Below are 18,077 nucleotides of genomic sequence, written 5' to 3'. Positions count from 1 at the left end.
ACACTCAAAGAAAGAGCAGCATATGTTAACCTTGACAAGCCCTCAGCTTTGGCTAGTAAAATTCTTCCCTTTAATGACAGATCTCGCTGGAGCCATATGATATATAAAGTTTTTTCTGTGTACTCTCAATTAGTGGATTAAAATTTACAGGGCATCTTTCTAGTTCATTTTGTTGTTATAATAATACCTAAATATGATACCTGATCTCTAATTTGAATATTACAAATTTGTGACAAATTACACTCTTTGATGGACATCAATTCACATTTCGAAAGGTTCAAGACTAAGCCTGAAGCTTTGGAAAATTGCTGGATATACTCTAGTGCTAACGAAACTTGGTTAGCATCATACAAAAAAAGTGTGGTATCATCAGCCAACTGACTGATGAGTATCTGTTTGTCAGCAATAGAGATACCACGAAGACCATAGAAACAAAAGATGCAAATATCTGGGAAACTAGTAAAAACAAATAAGGGGATATTGGACATCCTTGTCTAATACCACGTTACAAATAAAACCTAGGAGAAGTACCGTGTTTTAATTTGATTGTACTATTACAATTGTAATAAAGAGTTCTTACCGCCTTACAAAAATATTCACCAAAACCAAACTTTTGTACCGATTTAAAAATAAAATGATGCTCAACTGAATCAAAAGCTTTATTAAAAATCCAGGAAAATAATAAAACTGTTATGTTCCACCAAATTGCTATAATCAAATAAATCTAAAACTAATCTAATGTTATTCATTATGTGTCGGTCTCTCATAAATCCAGACTCAGTCTCATCTATAACGCTATCCAAACATTCTTTAAGTCTTTTAGCAAATATTATGGCAACATTTTTATAATCGTTGTTAAGGTGTGTGATAGGTCGCCAATTGTCCAAATTGGTAAGATCTTTCTTTGGTTTTAAATTAGTGTGATGATACCCTGCGTTAACGTAGGAGGTAAAGCTTCTTTATCAATAATCTCTTTAAAACATTTGTTAAAAAAGGAGAAAGTTCATTGGCAAATAATTTGTACAGCTCAGCTGTAAGTCCATCACATCCTGGGGATTTATTGTTTTTCAAGCTCTTAATTGCGCTTAGTACTTCCTCATGAGTAACAATTCCATCACAGCACATTCTATCACTTTCAGAGATAGCTTTAACATAAATAACTGAATCCAGAAACAAAGTCGATATCTGCTCTGCACATTTTGAACTATAAAGATTTTTATAAAAATTGCCACTGAAAATGGCTATATCGTTTGGATCTTTTACAATTTTGCCATCAACACATAATTTCTCAATTTTTGAAAGGGTAAAATTTTGTTTTTCAAGCTTAAAGAAATAAGCAGAATTGAGTTCTCCTTCTTCAAGCCATCTTTTCCTGGATCTTATATAAGCACCCCTAGCCTTCGATAAACATAAATAATCTAATTTAGTTTGCAAAGCTGCAAGTTCAGATTTCTCCTCCAAAGACAGAAAACTAAAGTTACGGGGTTGAGATCATTTCATGATCAGGCTGTCCTCAAGAACTCTTCTCTTTTTGGATAAGAATGCTCCAACTTTCCTTGAATAAACTCCAATCTCAAATTTTAGAAGCTCCCAATTGGTACAAACATAATTTTGAATTGAGGCTGCTTTCCAATAGTTAGCAATTAATTCTTTAATTTTATCATTTACATCTGGTAATTCTAAGAGTGAACTGTTAAGTTTCCACAAAAAGGCTTTGCTATGGCCTGGAGCATAATCTGCTGTTAAAGGGGTATCAATAAAGATAGTTTTATGGTCAGTCAAAGGGGTATATTGAATGCCAACATTTAAATCAAAATTGGACATACATTCCAAAAATCAATTTGAGATTGCCTAGATCCATTTTTGTTGGCCCAGGTAAACTCCAAATTGTTAGGGTATTTTTCTCTCCAAATGTCCACCAATTCAAACTTATTTATTAGTCCTAACAGTGCAGGGCTTAGGCACACAGTCCACTTTGGCGGATATCTATCCAAATAATTATTAATAGATACATTAAAGTCTCCTCCTAGTATGAAAAAAGCATTAGGGAATTTATTCGACCAATATGTGAGTTTCTCATCTAACTTGTCAAAGAAACATTTATTATCCTCAGAAGTATTGTTCTCATATATATTTCCCAGAATTATTGTTTGTTGGTTAAGTGAAATCACTAATAAATGAAGGCCCAAACTATCTGATCCTAATATATCCCCCTCAAATGTATTTCTCAAAATGCTTACTCCAGCAGTGTTCAGTGCCATGTGAACTCCAAATATCATTACCCCACTGAGATTTCCACCATTTGTAATCATCTTTAGTAGAGTGACACTCCTGAAGTAAACAAAAATCTGACTTGTGTTTTTTAGCAAACAAAAAAAGAGCTTTCCTTTTGACACTATCCCTGAGCCCTCTGGCATTAAAAGATACTAATCACAATGACATAAACAACGAACAATATGAAAGAGAAAATAGATCAAACTAATGCTGGGTACACACCAAAAGATTTTTTACATCTTATAAGATTTTCAAAATGTGATAGACCACAAACATGAGGACAACAAATCCTAGATTTAAGTGTTTTGCTCCTATAGTGTGTGGTGTGCCATGATGTGACAAAGACAGCACACCACACACAAACAGATTTTCAACCAGAGTCTTGACTGTGAACACAGGAAATCTCGCAAAATCTTGTGAGACTTCAGAATAAGCATGGCGGATGATATGCAGGAAGAAATTGCGATGATAGTGTTTGGAATGATTTTCACAGAAAATTCACGTGAAAAAAAAAACACTGTACAAACCATTATATATAACCTTTTATACAGAAATATATTCATTCATTATTGTCTTTATTTATTCTTTATTGGATTTTTTGTATCTTTTGAAAGTTATTTAATCCCTCTATAGAACCTCACTGAACCCTTAACACTCAGCTTCCTGCAAGTATGTATGTGTGAGAATGACCGTGTCTTCCATCATCTCGCTTTCTAAATTGGATTTTGTTTCGTTTCACGTGATAATCTCCAGAACGTGCATGCGTTTGTCCTCGGAGTTCCCCCCACACATCAGGATTTCTGATCGTAAATATTAAACATGTTGAATATTTACGATTCAACATGTTAAACATGAGATATAATTCGTCTTGTGTATATCGAACGGGCGATTTTTGGTCTCGTGAATCTATAATTTGTATAATTTGTTCCTACTTACGTTACTGCACGATCTCACCTCGTGGGGTCTCGATCCTAAGAAAGGTGAGAAATCAGCCCAGAACTACACGGGAGGAGCTGGTCAATGACCTGAAAAGAGTTGGGACCACCGTTTCCAAGGTTACTGTTGGTAATACACTAAGACGTCATTTGAAATCATGCATGGCACGGAAGGTTCCCCTGCTTAAACCAGCACATGTCAAGGCCCGTCTTAAGTTTGCCAATGACCATTTGGATGATCCAGAGGAGTCATGGGAGAAAGTCATGTGGTCAGATGAGACCAAAATAGAACTTTTTGGTCATAATTCCACTAAACGTGTTTGGAGGAAGAAGAATGATGAGTACCATCCCAAGAACACCATCCCTACTGTGAAGCATGGGGGTGGTAGCATAATGCTTTGGGGGTGTTTTTCTGCACATGGGACAGGGCGACTGCACTGTATTAAGGAGAGGATGACCGGGGCCATGTATTGCGAGATTTTGGGGAACAACCTCCTTCCCTCAGTTAGAGCATTGAAGATGGGTCGAGGCTGGGTCTTCCAACATGACAATGACCCGAAGCACACAGCCAGGATAACCAAGGAGTGGCTCTGTAAGAAGCATATCAAGGTTCTGGCGTGGCCTAGCCAGTCTCCAGGCCTAAACCAGAGAATCTTTGGAGGGAGCTCAAACTCTGTGTTTCTCAGCGACAGCCCAGAAACCTGACTGATCTAGAGAAGATCTGTGTGGAGGAGTGGGCCAAAATCCCTCCTGCAGTGTGTGCAAACCTGGTGAAAAACTACAGGAAACGTTTGACCTCTGTAATTGCAAACAAAGGCTACTGTACCAAATATTAACATTGATTTTCTCAGGTGTTCAAATACTTATTTGCAGCTGTATCATACAAATAAATAGTTAAAAAATCATACATTGTGATTTCTGGATTTTTTTTTTTTTAGATTATGTCTCTCACAGTGGACATGCATCTACGATGACAATTTCAGACCCCTCCATGATTTCTAAGTGGGAGAACTTGCAAAATAGCAGGGTGTTCAAATACTTATTTTCCTCACTGTATATTTTCTATGTGTTTTTGAAGAAACATGCAAGAAACAGTGAGCTAGGACAAAAACAATACTGAAGAATACATTAAAGCTAAAAGGTTAGTTAATTCAAGTCTGCAGGAGTGTATAAATTCATAAAAGAAACATTTATTTTATATTAGTGGGAAATTTATATTTTTCATTTCTGTGGTACTGACATTTTCAAACACTTTCAACCCATTTTTCTTTTAAATTATTATTATTATTATTAGAGTTATTTTATGTCATAAAATCAAATGAAATATCCCATAAAACCTTGGCTCTTTTTTCTCAGGCAACAAAACGACCTCGCAGCCCAGAGAAGGACGTCCCTCGGATGAAATGAGGGCGTGACGATGAGGATGATGAAGATGAACAAACCTCATCTGAGAAAAAGCTTAAGCAGTTACAAGCATTTGCTGAGAGAGAGAGTGATAAAAACCTGGACTCACCAACTATCAAACCCAGCGCTCTGTCTTCCACTTGCTCTCAGAGTCACTGGCAACAAATCGGCAGCCTTATGCTGTTCACTGCAGCAGGGGTTCCAGAAAGCTCCAAAGTAAGGCATGAACTTTCACATAGTGTTTATTCAGCACATAGTGTTTATTCAGCATGTAGTGTTTGTTCAGCACATAGCATAGTGTTTATTCATCACATAGTGTTTGTTCAGCACACAGTGTTTAACCATCAAAACCATTATGCTTCTATAATGTTTCATGCTGTTTTGTGTGATACAGGTCGCAGATTTTGACATTGACGGCTGCATTATCACTACAAAGTCTGGGAAAGTATTTCCCACAAGTCCAGATGACTGGAAGTGAGTCTAGTTGAAGAACTTGCTATACCCTGCAGCTGTTTGTTGTCTCTCACTTGATGGTGTTTTACTCTTGTTTAGGATTCTTTTCCCAGAGATTCAGCCCAGACTGGCCAGTCTGTTGAAGAAAGGATACAAGGTGCTTCTTAATCCACTATCACTTGTTGATGTTGTCAGTATAAGATAATGTTTCATAAAGGAAGTTAGAGCATCAATAAATGTCCAGTTGGTTTTACTTTGCTTTGCTCTGTTTAGGTGGTATTTTTCACCAATCAGATGGGAATATCTCGAGGAAAACTCAGACCGGAGGTGTTCAAGTCCAAAGCTGAGGATATTTTACAGACACTTCAGTTGCCCATTCAGGTTAATGACACGCTCACTACATACACTACTGTTCAGAAGTCTGGGGTCTGTAAGATTATTACCAGCAGCCATATCACCCTGTAGCCCAAGACTGGTTGCCCACTGAAGATAAGCAGGGCTGAGCCTGGTCAATACCTGGATGGGAGACCTCCTTGAAAACTAGGTTGCTGTGTTAGTGTTAGTGAGGCCAGCAGGGGGCGCTCACCCTGTGATCTGTGTGGGTCCTAATGCCCCGGTATAGTGACGGGGACACTATACTGTCAAAAAGCACCGTCCTTCGGATGAGACGTTAAACCCAGGTCCTGACTCTCTGGTCATTAAAAATCCCAGATTGTCCTTTGAAAAATAGTACGGGTTTAACCCTGGCATCCTGGCCAAATTTGCCCAGTGGCCTCTGTCCATCATCATGGCATATACCTTATATACTCATTGGCTTCATAACTCCTCTCCACCAATAAGCTTGTGTGTGGTGGGCGTTCTGGCGCAATATGGCTGCCATCGCATCATCCAGATGGTGCTGAACAATGGTGGTGGTTGAGGAGATTCCCCCATTCTATGTAAAGCGTTTTGAGCACCCAGAAAAGCGCTATATAAATGTAACAAATTATTTTAGTGGTTATGAAAGAAATCTCATGCTCACCAAGGCTGCATTTATTTTATCAAAAATACAGTCAAAACAGTAATATTGTGAATGATTATTATTATTTAAAATAACCATTTTCAAAGCTGAATTTTCAGCATCATTCTTCAGTCTTCAGTGTCACATGATCATTCAGAAATCATTCTAATATGCTGAGTTGCTGCTCAAGAAACTTTTTATCAATGTTGAAAAAGTTTGTGGAAACGGTGATACAGTTTTTTCAGGAATAAAAAAAAACAAAAACAAAAAAAACCCCATTTATTTGGAACAGAAATATTTTGTAACATTATAAATGTCTTTACAATTTGATCAATTATTGCAACCTTGCTAAATAAAATTATTAATTTATTACCTTACTGACCCGAACCTTTGAATGGCAGCATTTGAAAATTGTATTTCTCTTAACTTATTTACGAATGTGAACACGTCGTCTTTTTTCAGGTGTTTGTTTCCACAGCCCCTGGTATTTACAGAAAGCCTGTTATCGGAATGTGGGAACATCTGTGTGAGAAGGTGAATCACTATTTTGGTTATTTGTAGTTGTCTATTACAGGTAAAGAATAAAGTATAAAGTCGTCTGATGAAGAGCCTGCGTGCTCGAAACGTAATGTACGCTATGCGATAGTTGTCTTGAAAATAAATATTTTTGATAATTTTGGAGCTCAGGTGTTGCCGACTTTATACTTTATTCTTTACTTGTTGGTTTTTTAGTCGAGCACCCTTTTGAGACTGATGTGCGTGCTTTTGTTTCATTTTTCTTAGTTGTCTATTACAGGAATTGCATTTTAAAGTGTCATTTGTTTTACATTACATACAAGCAGCAAGTTCAGTCCCAGTAGCCTATGTATATTAAGACACTGTTGTGTTTTGCAGGCGAATGGTGGAGTGACAATAGATGTGTCTCAGAGCTTCTATGTAGGAGGTGAGCTAAATCAAGTTCATTCAAGTCTAAGGCCCTGTTTACACCTGGTATTAAAGGAGAACTCCGGTCAATTTTAACATTGAGCTCATTTTTTTGTACATTTGGAGTGCTGTCAATACAGAGAACAACGACAAAAATCGGTGTTGCCTACACCGAGTTATTCTATTTTTAAAATTTGCACCCTGTTGACTTCAATGGGGCAAGTACTAAACCTGCTTTTAGCCTCTTAACATCCTTGATGTGTCATTACAAGTGCACAGAAAATGTGAGTGATTCCTTCTGAGTGAACACGAGTGAATCTGACTGCAGTAGATGTGAAAGATATGTATAAAAATGATGTTATTTAAGCCAGCGCAAATACCTGTTTACATCCTGTTTTTCGGTTGAAGTCCAAAGTAGTCGATTGCCGAGTTCACGCGCATGGGTTTAGTTACCTATGATCACGCGCGTGAACTCGGCAATCGACTACTTTGGAAAAATTGACCGGAGTTCTCCTTTAAGATGCGTTTTGGTCGATCGGATCACAAGTGGATGGCGCTAAACAGAGGTGTAAGCAGGGTCTAAAACGTTTTGAGCTCGTCCACTTTCGACCACTTCCAGAGGTAGTCGAAAACGTATGAAGGTAAAAGAGTAGCACAACTCGAGAGCATGTAGAGGTGAATTAATTTGAGAACTTGTACAATAAATACTCATACTTGTATGAGTAATGTGTAAAATGCCATTCGAATGGCATTGAAATTTGATATTGCATTGACAGATTTGAGAAGTTGCAAGTGCCTAATTGAGGTTGTACTGGGAATGTGAATGTAAGATTAAATGCAAATATATATTATAAGTTTGTGTCTGTCATTGTATTTCTGTGAATGGCATTTTACACATTTGTGACTACTTGTCTGCAGCTTCAAATTCAGAATACAGGTTTGTACCTATTGTCTGCGAGTGCAAATTTCAACATTCAACTTCAGATTTTTATTTTACAGGTTTTCACATTGGAGCTGTGAGTGTAAATCTTCACATACAAGTACGAATATTTATTGCACAAGTTCTCAAATTCACATCTACGTGCTCTCGAGTTTTGCTACTCTTTTACCTTCATAAAAACACATTCGACCGGATTGCTTTCATTGTATAAACACTCATGTGGTCAAATGTGTTTGAACAGCCACAAAAGACCGCCTACTCTCCGCATACTGACCTAACACGTAAACACTATGGGAAGCTCGCTAGCTAGACAGGCTGAAGACCCAAGTTTGGTTTGAAGACTATAATCATACCAAGCCCAATGTCCTCTCACCAGTCCTGATTTCTAACATGCACTCACCGTGTTCGGCGTGATCTTCCGGCTGTCAGAGCAGAAACATAAGCTGCTGCTCTCCGTATGTTTTCCGTTTTCAAACGTCCCGCTGCCTTTCGGCACGCCAATTACTCTGACTGCAGAGACCCACACTTGAAATAAAGTGCAACCAAAAACATTGTTTTAAATTTTTATTTTATGTATTTTATTTCCTTCACATAGTGCAAAATAACATTTCAGATTTACATGCTCAGTAATGGTTTCCCCTCATTTACAGATGCAGCAGGACGTCCTGCTAACTGGGCCCCAGGGAAAAAGAAGAAAGACTTCTCCTGCAGTGACAGACTGGTAATGGCGTTAACTGCAGTCTTCATTACTCATAAGCAGATTGAATTTGTTACTGTTACTAAGAGTTGCTGCATTTTATAATAAATTATATTAATGTAAATGTAAATCACGTGTAATAGCTTTTCTCTGGTTGGGCCACAAGAGGGCATGGTAGTGTTTTTCTTGCTCCGTTTTAGTATAACAAAAAAGGGAAACTTTACAATGTTGTGGGCTTTTGACATAATACAGCTTTACAGGATTTAATCCCTTATCTCTTGTGCCCTCAGTTTGCCCTCAACATTGGTCTTCAGTTTCACACCCCAGAGGAATACTTCTTGGGCTGGAAACCCGCTCAGTTCAGCTTGCCAGAGTTTGACCCTGTAACGATTGGTCTTTTTGAATGTTTTTATTTCACTTACACGTTTTCCACAGTCTATTGTGTTAGTTATGTATTGTGTTATTTACATGTATGGTTATTAATGTTTTGTACCTTAGTTGGTTACTTCACACTGCAATTCAAAAGGTTTGGGTCAGTAAGATTTTTTTTTTTAAGAAACAAATACTTTAATTCAGTCAAGATGGATTAAATTGATCAAAATTGGCACTAAATACATTTATAATGTCACAAAAAATATATATTTCAAATAAATGCATTCATCAAAGAATCCTAAAAAAAAGTCTCATGGTTTCTACAAAAATATTAAGCAGTTTTCATTATTAATAATAATAAATATTTCTTGAGCAGCAAATCAGCATTAGAATGATTTCTGAAGGATCATGTGACACTGACGGGTAATGATGCTGAAAATTCAGCTTTGCATAACAGGAATAAATTACATTTTAAAATATAGTCAAATGGAAAACTAAATTACTTTAAATTGTAATAATATTTCACAATATTACCTTTTTAGTGTTATTTTTGATTAAATAAATGCAGCCTTGGTGAGCATAAGAGACTTCTTTCAAAAATATTAAAAACTCTTACTGGCCCAAACTTTTTGGACATTACTGTACTAAACATCTGTAATAATGTTTTGTGTTTTTGTATCATTGTCCAGAGGAAATTAGACTCCAAAATGCGTCTTTACATCCTCCTGATACATCCCTCACATCTACCAAACAGGAAGTCATTGTAGCAGTGGGATTCCCTGGATGTGAGCCTTTTTTCAGTGTTTGTTTTATCCTCTTACTCCTTCCAGGTGACCAATTTTTATGATATAACCCTTGTTTTTTGGGGGATTTTTTTTTGCAGCGGTCAAATCCACATTCTTCCAGACACACATCATTCCAAAGGGCTATGCATATGTGAACAGGGTGAGTTGTTACATTGCTAACACAATAGAGAACCGAGAACCCAGACAGAATAAGTAGATCTCAAGAGCAGGATCAAGCAAATTTGGTTCAGAAGATTTGGAGGATCTTGTTTTAACTGCCACTGAATGCTGTGACATCTGCGCATGAACTCTAGGACATGCTTGGCTCCTGGCAGCAGTGTGTGTCAGCCTGTGAACGCGCTCTAAAGGAAGGCCAGAGCGTAGCGGTGGATAACACTAACCCTGACCCTGAGTCGAGAAAAAGGTGCCTATCTCTGTTTCCAAAGCAGATGCTTATTTATCTTTGTCTTTTCAACTGAAATGGCACCATCGATGATTTTCTCCACAGATATGTAGATGTCAGTCAAAGCGCTGGAGTCCCCTGCAGGTGTTTCAACTTCTCAACCAGACTGGAACAAGCAAAGCATAACAACAGGGTATCTGTCTTTACTGTAGTTTTTTACTTTAAAGTTACCATGAAATCAAAATTAACAACACTTATTTATTATTGCAGTATTTACCGGTATTATAAATTATTTATCATCATTATTATTTTTTCTTTAATGTGAAAATTCACTTTTCTTCTCTGATGATGTGATAACTGGCGTGAGGGTGTGACAACCTGTTACTCACATGAGATCGACCAATAGCAAACCACAACCATCTAATCAATTACCCATGGACAAAATCAAGTCCCGCCCTAGATTTTTTTATTTTTCTTCTCATTGGAGAAGCCCTTTCACTCAGATATACGCCACAATAGGGAAGAAAAGAGTTACTGCATTTTATAATAAAAGAATCTCAACTTCTGTTTCATGGTGACTTTAAATATAAAATTCTGTAAAAAAAATTATACCATTTTACTAACTGTAAACAAAATGCAAAGTCAGTCACTGATAGATGTTATCTTTTTTTTTTTTTTTTTTTTTTTGCTGTAGTTTCGTGAGATGATTCCTTCTGCCACAAAGCATGTTCATGTCAATGACATGGTGTTTCACAGCTACAAGTGAGTGAACAGCAGCAAGCTGAGCTTATTCCACTGTACCAGATCATATTGCCAGGAAATCACACCTTTGAACAAGTTTCTTTATCTTTTATCTTTATTTACTAATTTATTACTAAGCAGATTGGTTTCTGACTTTTTCTTCTTCTCTGTAGGAAAAAAATTGTGGCACCCAGTTTGTCTGAGGGCTTCTCTGAAATCCTGCAGATTCATTTTGTGCCTAGTTTCAGTGACAAAAGATCAGAGTTCCTCTTCTGGCAGTTCTCTGAGGGCTGAGTCTGACGTTTGAGCGAAAAATTAAGAAAAAACAAAACAAAAAGGCTGACCAACCCAACTTAGCAGAAGAAAAATTCATTGAAAATTCGGAACATGATTGATAATACAATGCTAATTTAAATATTGTGTTGAATTGTCGTCTTCTCTCATTTTTACACTTGTCTTTCACTGACTTTAATCTGTTACTTTTTAAATGTTGTTTGGTAAATTTACCCATATCTGCTGAAATCTACCTGCTGTTATAAAGACACTACTAATAAAAGTGTCTTGTAAAAAAAAAAAAAAAAAAAAAAAAATATATATATATATATATATATATATATATATATACAGTATATATATATATATATATATATACAGTATATATATATATATATATATTGAGGAAACAATTGCTTGTTTCAGTTTGATCAAAAACAATTAACTTGCTTCAATATTTTCCAGTGTTTGTGTGTGATTTAATTTTTTTGTGTTTTTCTTGTCTGTAAAACAAGACTTTATTTATAGCTGAGATTGTTTTCTAAATCTCAGAAAGCTTAAATTCTAATAGCCTATGGCTAACTCTGGTACAATGTATCAAATGGTAGCATTTATGTTGGAAATTGTAGATGGTCCTTAATAAAAAAAAAAAAAAAAAAAAAAAAAAAAAAAACTAGTGTCAGGAGGGCAAAGGGATACATACTTTTTAAAACTAGCTTCGGGGCAGTTGGGATTGCCAGGCTCAGCGAAGAAGCACCCCCTGTAATTTTCTTTACATGAATCTTTGGCATCCTTGTGGTTCTTGGTCTCAGCGTTGTGAGCAAGAGAAATCTATGCCATTCTCATCGCGTTTTAAATTAAAAGAGTCACTTTTCAAGTCTCGATTGCCCTCTCTGCCTCGTCTTGCCAGATACAGCTGGACGTCGAAATACACTTTTCGGACCAGTCTGCTCGCTGTGTTGGGAGACAGCAACTTACATCTTTCCCATTTTTGCTGAGGTTTTTGATGACCGACTTAAATACCCCGTTACTGGATTTAAATGTGGCGCTATTCATTATATCAAACCTTGTCGTGTAGTGGCGACATATCCCAGACCTAATGGCAATGTAACTTGAAATTGAGTATGTTTTTCCGTTAGCGTTCCTAACCGATGCATAAAAGGATCGCAGCATTTGATTCAGGTTTTCTTCCCCGTAACTATCAAAGTCTGCTGACATATTCTTTTGGACTAACCAGTCTTTATACTTGGCAGCTTGGCAGCTTGGTTGAATTCCAATGTAGAATGCGGTCTGTTATTTCTTGATAACAGACCGCATTCTACATTGGAATTCAACCAAGCCATGTACTAATAATTAATAATCCTAAGGTTATCAATAGGGCCTTCACCTTTTCAGGGCTTTGGCCCTAATTAAGGACGACATTATTATTTCAGCTTTCGACTGTTCTACAATCTGCCATCACATCTTATGCTACAAAATTCCAGTGGAGTGCACCAGAACTGACCCCGGAAATTACACTCTTAATCTCCCTTTTTCATTTTCTATCTCTTTTAAGGCCTGTGCTCCGGGAAACTCCCTAAAACGTGTTCATTGGTAATCCCCTCCTGGAATCCTTGAATGCAGAGTCAGATGCATGGAACATAGACGTAGACTTGTAGATACACAGAACTCAGACGCAGACTCATTCATAGATACACCGAACTTGAATGAAGACTCACAGATGCATGGAACATAGATGCAGACTCGGTAGACACTAGATCACCGTAGACACTGGAATCATCTCGAGAGAGGAAACATGGAATCTCTCGCCGATGACCTTTGGAACCAGTGTTTAACCACACAAACTCTTGATACTCTGTCGATACGGGGATCCACCCTGTTTGTCACGGCTGGACTGGCCATTGGGCATACCGGGCATTTTCCCGGTGGGCCGACGTGCTTTTTGGGCCGATACATCTCATAAATACATAATTTTTATTATTATTATTATTTTTTTAACGGCCCATAAAATTTGTACATCGGCGGCCCATTCGTTTTGTTTTGTTTTGCTTAATTGGCGGCGCTGGGTTTGTGCCGGTGTAATGCATTGGTCAAAAAAAGTCAGCGTTAGTTTTTTCACGTAGATCACACGTAGATCAGCGGCCCATTGGTTCTTTCCTTGATTGACACTGGGCTGGCCCAATCACAACTTTAAATGAGTGAGCGAGCGTGCAGCAGTGTCAGTGTGTCTCTGTCAAAATAGATGGAGAAGAAACGCAAGGAATGTGCAGATAAATAGCGTGAAAAAATAGAACCAGGCCCTTAAAGCAGATGCTTTATGTCAAAATATATGTTTTCTGACCTTCGTCAGCTCCAGCGGCAGATGATAATAGTGAGGAGGATCAGGAGAGAGATGAGAGAGTGTAGAGCCTGCAGTAAGCAGAACTACTTTCAAAACACTTAGGCCATGTCATGAGTGTAGGAACCCATAACCCAGTTACAGATTATTTCCACATCTGCATAGTTGACGATTACCGCAATTCACTAGAAATTTAATGAGACACGTTTGTAAACCATGTTTTCCGCCAAAATAAAAGCTTGATGCAGTTTGTGTCAAAATAAAAGATCATGTGCTTATCCCTTTCAAGTATAGAAATTGGTACAAAACTAATTATGAAAGTTTCCTTTATTTTTTAGTGCATGTGTTTTACAAAATATGGCTATTACTGTCATTGTATTAATATTATAACTACAGTATTATGTAGTAGGTGTAATGTAAATAGACACTGTAACTAAAAGAGGTTTGAATTTTTCTTTGTTTAATTTGCATACTGAATATGGGTTGGAGCTTTTAATTTTGAACTCTCAAAGTGCACCAGACTGATGAATTTAACATTAAATTGCACAAAATTTTCTCACGGGGGAGCATGCCCCCGAACCCCCCTACAAGGACCAAGATCCACCCACCACAGTTTTACCAAAAATCCTGTAAGAAACACTTGTATTGCTATGCCAGAGCCACTTATAGCTTGTTTTAGGATTCATTACTGTGTAGTAAGGTTCAACTGTATTAATAAATGTCAAATTTTTATTTATTTAATCTGTTAACTCTCACTCGTTCCTATACTCACTCATTACATGGCATTAGTGGTTTTAATGAATAGGAGTTGGTATGCATATAATTAAGGGCGTGCAAAGATGGGTGGTGTTTATGATCATATAGTGGGCCGGTCTGGGCCAAAATGCCCTGGCCGATTTTTTGTCCCAGTCCAGCCCTGCTGTTTGTGCTGACGGTAAACTCTCAACGACACTGGAATCACCCCGAGTGAGAAAACACTCACCGATGATCTTTGGAACCAGTGACAGGTAACCAATCTAGACCCAGAACATAACATCAAGATACGTTCAACATACCCAGCAGTGAGTGCTTCTTCTTATTCTTCTCTGATATTAATGGGGGGTCGCAACCAACTTGTTCAGGTGCATACCGCCACCTACTGTACCGGAGTGTGTAAATCAAGGTTTTAGTACTTCAGGTTCAGTGTACCCATATTTAAAAAAAAAAAAAAAAAAAAAAAAATGATATATATATATATATATATATATATATATATATACACTGCTCAAAAAAATAAAGGGAACACTTTTTAATCAGAGAATAGCATCAAGTCAGTTAAACTCCTGGGATATTGATCTGGTCAGTTAAGTAACAGAGGGGGTTGGTAATCAGTTTCAGCTGCCTTAGTGTTAATGAAATTAACAGCAGGTGCACTAGATGGGCAACAGTGAGACAACCCCCAAAACAGGAATGGTTTTACTGGTGGAGGCCACTGACATTTTTTCCCTACTCATCTTTTAGGACTGTTTTTCACCAGTTTTGCATTTGGCTAGGGTCAGTGTCACTAATGGGAGCATGAGGCGATACCTGGACCCTACAGAGGTTGTGCAGGCAGTCCAGCTCCTTCAGGATGGCTCATCATACGTGCCATTGCCAGAAGGTTTGCTGTGTCTCCCAGCACAGTCTCAAGAGCATGGAGGAGATTCCAGGAAGACAGACAGCTACTCTAGGAGAGCTGGACAGGGCCGTAGAAGGTCCTTAACCCATCAGCAGGACCGGTATCTGCTCCTTTGTGCGAGGAGGAACATGATGAGCACTGCCAGAGCCATACAAAATGACCTCCAGCAGGCCACTGGTGTGAATGTCTCTGACCAAACAATCAGAAACAGACTACATGAGGGTGGCCTGAGGGCCCGACGTCCTCTAGTGGGCCCTGTGCTCACTGCCCAGCACCAGGGAGCTCGATTGGCATTTCCCATTGAACACCAGAATTGCCAGGTCCGCCACTGGTGCCCTGTGGTTTTCACAAATGAGAGCAGGTTCACCCTGAGCACGTTACAGACAGGAAAGGGTCTGGAGAAGCCGTGGATAATGTTATGCTGCCTGTAACATCGTTCAGCATGACCGGTTTGGTGGTGGGTCAGTGATGGTCTGGGGAGGCGTATCCATGGAGGGACGCACAGACCTCTGCAGGCTAGACAATGGCACCATGACTGCCATTAGGTATCGGGATGAAATCCTTGGATCCATTGTCAGACCCTATGCTGGTGCAGTGGGTCCTGGGTTCCTCCTGGTGCACAACAATGCCCGGCCTCATGTGGCGAGAGCATGCAGGCAGTTCCTGGAGGATGAAGGAATGATACCATTGAAGGGCCACCACGCTCACCTGACCTACATCCAATAGAACACCTCTGGGACATAGTCGCGCCTGCCGCATCTAGTTGCTTGACCACTTTGTGTCCATTTGCGCGTCAAAAGACGGTAGCGGTCAGAACTCTGGTGTACATTGGACGGAGCGGGCGGTCTGACTGACAATAGCCCACTCCCGACATCTTTTGACAGCGTATCCGCACTTAATTCTGACCACCTGTACACCTCTGAGGAGCTGTTTGGTAGGCTACTGAAACCAATGTCAATCAACAACATTCTTTTTTTGCAAGATGCTTGAAATGGTTCGGCAAAAAATAGCCTACTTCATTTGTCAATAGGGCAATATGATTTTCGTTTATGTTGCTTAGAAATTTGAGTGATAGGCTTTGTCCTATTTAATTTATGTTAGAATATTTCATTTAATTTATTTTATAATTTTTTTTCTGAGGCATTTTTTTCTCTGCTGACAGTAGGCTACAATGTTAAAATAGCCTAATATAGGCTATATTGGTACAAACACAATTTTTGTATAGCATTTATGATTATTATAGGCTACTTAATCTCCTTCTTTCCGTTAGAGACATTTGAATGTGAGATTATGGAAACGAGATCTAAATTTTGCGGACCCGTCAGGTCGGGAAATAAAGCGGGTGAACACCGAGTGTATTTTAAGCGGTTGCTGAATAGAACCTTGTGGGAGCGGGACGGAAAAAAACAGTCCCGCGCAGACCTCCTTAAACCAGGTGTGTATGTGTGTGTCCCGAATAAATAATAAAAAAAGGAATAAAGTTCAAAAGTCGGACTGTAAGCGAATGAGGCATGATTGCTATTCACAAAATGGCTGTAATCTGTTACCACAATAGTACTTGATCTGTTTTAAATTATTTCCTCGATATATAAGGTGTTAAATTAAAAATCAAAATTAAAATTTGTCTAATCCAGTAGGCTAATTATTTTTTTCTATTTTTGATCTGAGCAAAATCAGAAAACCCGTCGTTATTCTCCTTTTTTTTTTTTTTTTTTTTTTTTTCATTTTAGTTCAGGAAATAAATAATGGAAAAACAAGTAATTTTTCATCTTTTTATTTTTGGTTTTAATAAAAAAAAAAATAAAATAAAAAAACGATTGAACGAATGATCCACGGACGGTGACGCACCCATCATTTTCCGCGATTATAGGCCTATATAAGAGTATTTAATTTGTATTCATAAGCCTACTCTGTGTAGCTGGCCCGCCATCTACTGGCTAAAAAAAATATTGGCCTGCGGCCAAAGTTACTTGCCGACCCCTGCACTACATGAAAGGTCATTTACAAAAATCCATAATAGGGGCACTTTAATTTTCCTTGCTTTTATTTTGTGATTATTTTAATTCCTTACTGTGTAAAGCACTTTTAATTGCCGTGTATGAAGTGCTATATAAATAAAACTGCCTTGCCTAATGTTGCATCACAATAAATAAATAAAATGGATGTAATTGATTGTGAGAGTGAATAAAGAATATGCTGATGTACATGGACTCAAGTCGCTTTTTTGTAATTTATTAAATTCAATAGCATTCATGTTAATGAATAATAATAAAATATAAATAATAAAATAGTGTAAAATGGGCATAATACTGTAAAATGAAATTGCGATATTGGATATTATACTGTAAAATTAAATTGCAGTAAGGGCATCTTACTATCAAATTTAATTGCGGTAAGGGCATCATACTGTAAAATTAAATTGCGGTAAGGGCATCTTACTGTAAAATTAAATTGCGGTAAGGGCATCATACCGTAAAACACATTTACAGGTAAGCTACTGTAAAGGGATACTTACAGTAACTTACTGGCAATAGTGCTGCCAGTAAGTTACCGCAAAAATACGATAAAATGTCTAACAGTGTACAGTTTCCATCGCTTACCAACAGACAAGGAATGCAAAAAATTGTGGCTGAAAAACCTAAACTTAAAGAGACCACCCAAAACACTGTATGTGTGTTCATTTAATTTTGTCGACAAAAAACCAACGGAGGAAAACCCACATCCTACTTTGTGGTTGGGCTACAAAAGACCACCAGAAAAGAGACATTGGGTCCTCAAAAGGATTGACAGCAGTGCCACGAGAACATCAGGTATGATTTCAGATGTAGGGAGGACACAGCATTGTAGTGCTTGTTCAGTAACGTTAATGGCAACCAGTTAG

At 38.0% G+C, this 18,077-nt stretch overlaps 1 protein-coding gene across 1 annotated transcript; it reads left to right on the top strand.

Annotated features, from left to right (window-relative positions):
• Positions 1-3,034: 3,034 nt before the first annotated feature.
• On the top strand, positions 3,035-11,375 carry LOC307167207 (bifunctional polynucleotide phosphatase/kinase-like; the record flags this gene model as incomplete). The annotated part of the gene is given in 16 exon segments (XM_079886197.1): positions 3,035-3,080; positions 4,618-4,829; positions 5,008-5,087; positions 5,166-5,223; positions 5,340-5,447; positions 6,529-6,600; positions 6,961-7,009; positions 8,581-8,651; positions 8,918-9,010; positions 9,689-9,713; positions 9,716-9,784; positions 9,883-9,944; positions 10,099-10,208; positions 10,293-10,380; positions 10,882-10,949; positions 11,102-11,375. Coding segments are annotated over 16 exon segments (1,332 nt in total). The 3' UTR covers positions 11,223-11,375.
• Positions 11,376-18,077: the final 6,702 nt, after the last annotated feature.

This window comes from Squalius cephalus, assembly GCF_949319135.1.
Source record: "Squalius cephalus genome assembly, chromosome: 11".
NCBI classification, from domain to species: domain Eukaryota; kingdom Metazoa; phylum Chordata; class Actinopteri; order Cypriniformes; family Leuciscidae; genus Squalius; species Squalius cephalus.
The sequence above is the reverse complement of the archived record's forward strand: the minus strand, read 5'-3'. Positions and strand labels throughout refer to the sequence as shown.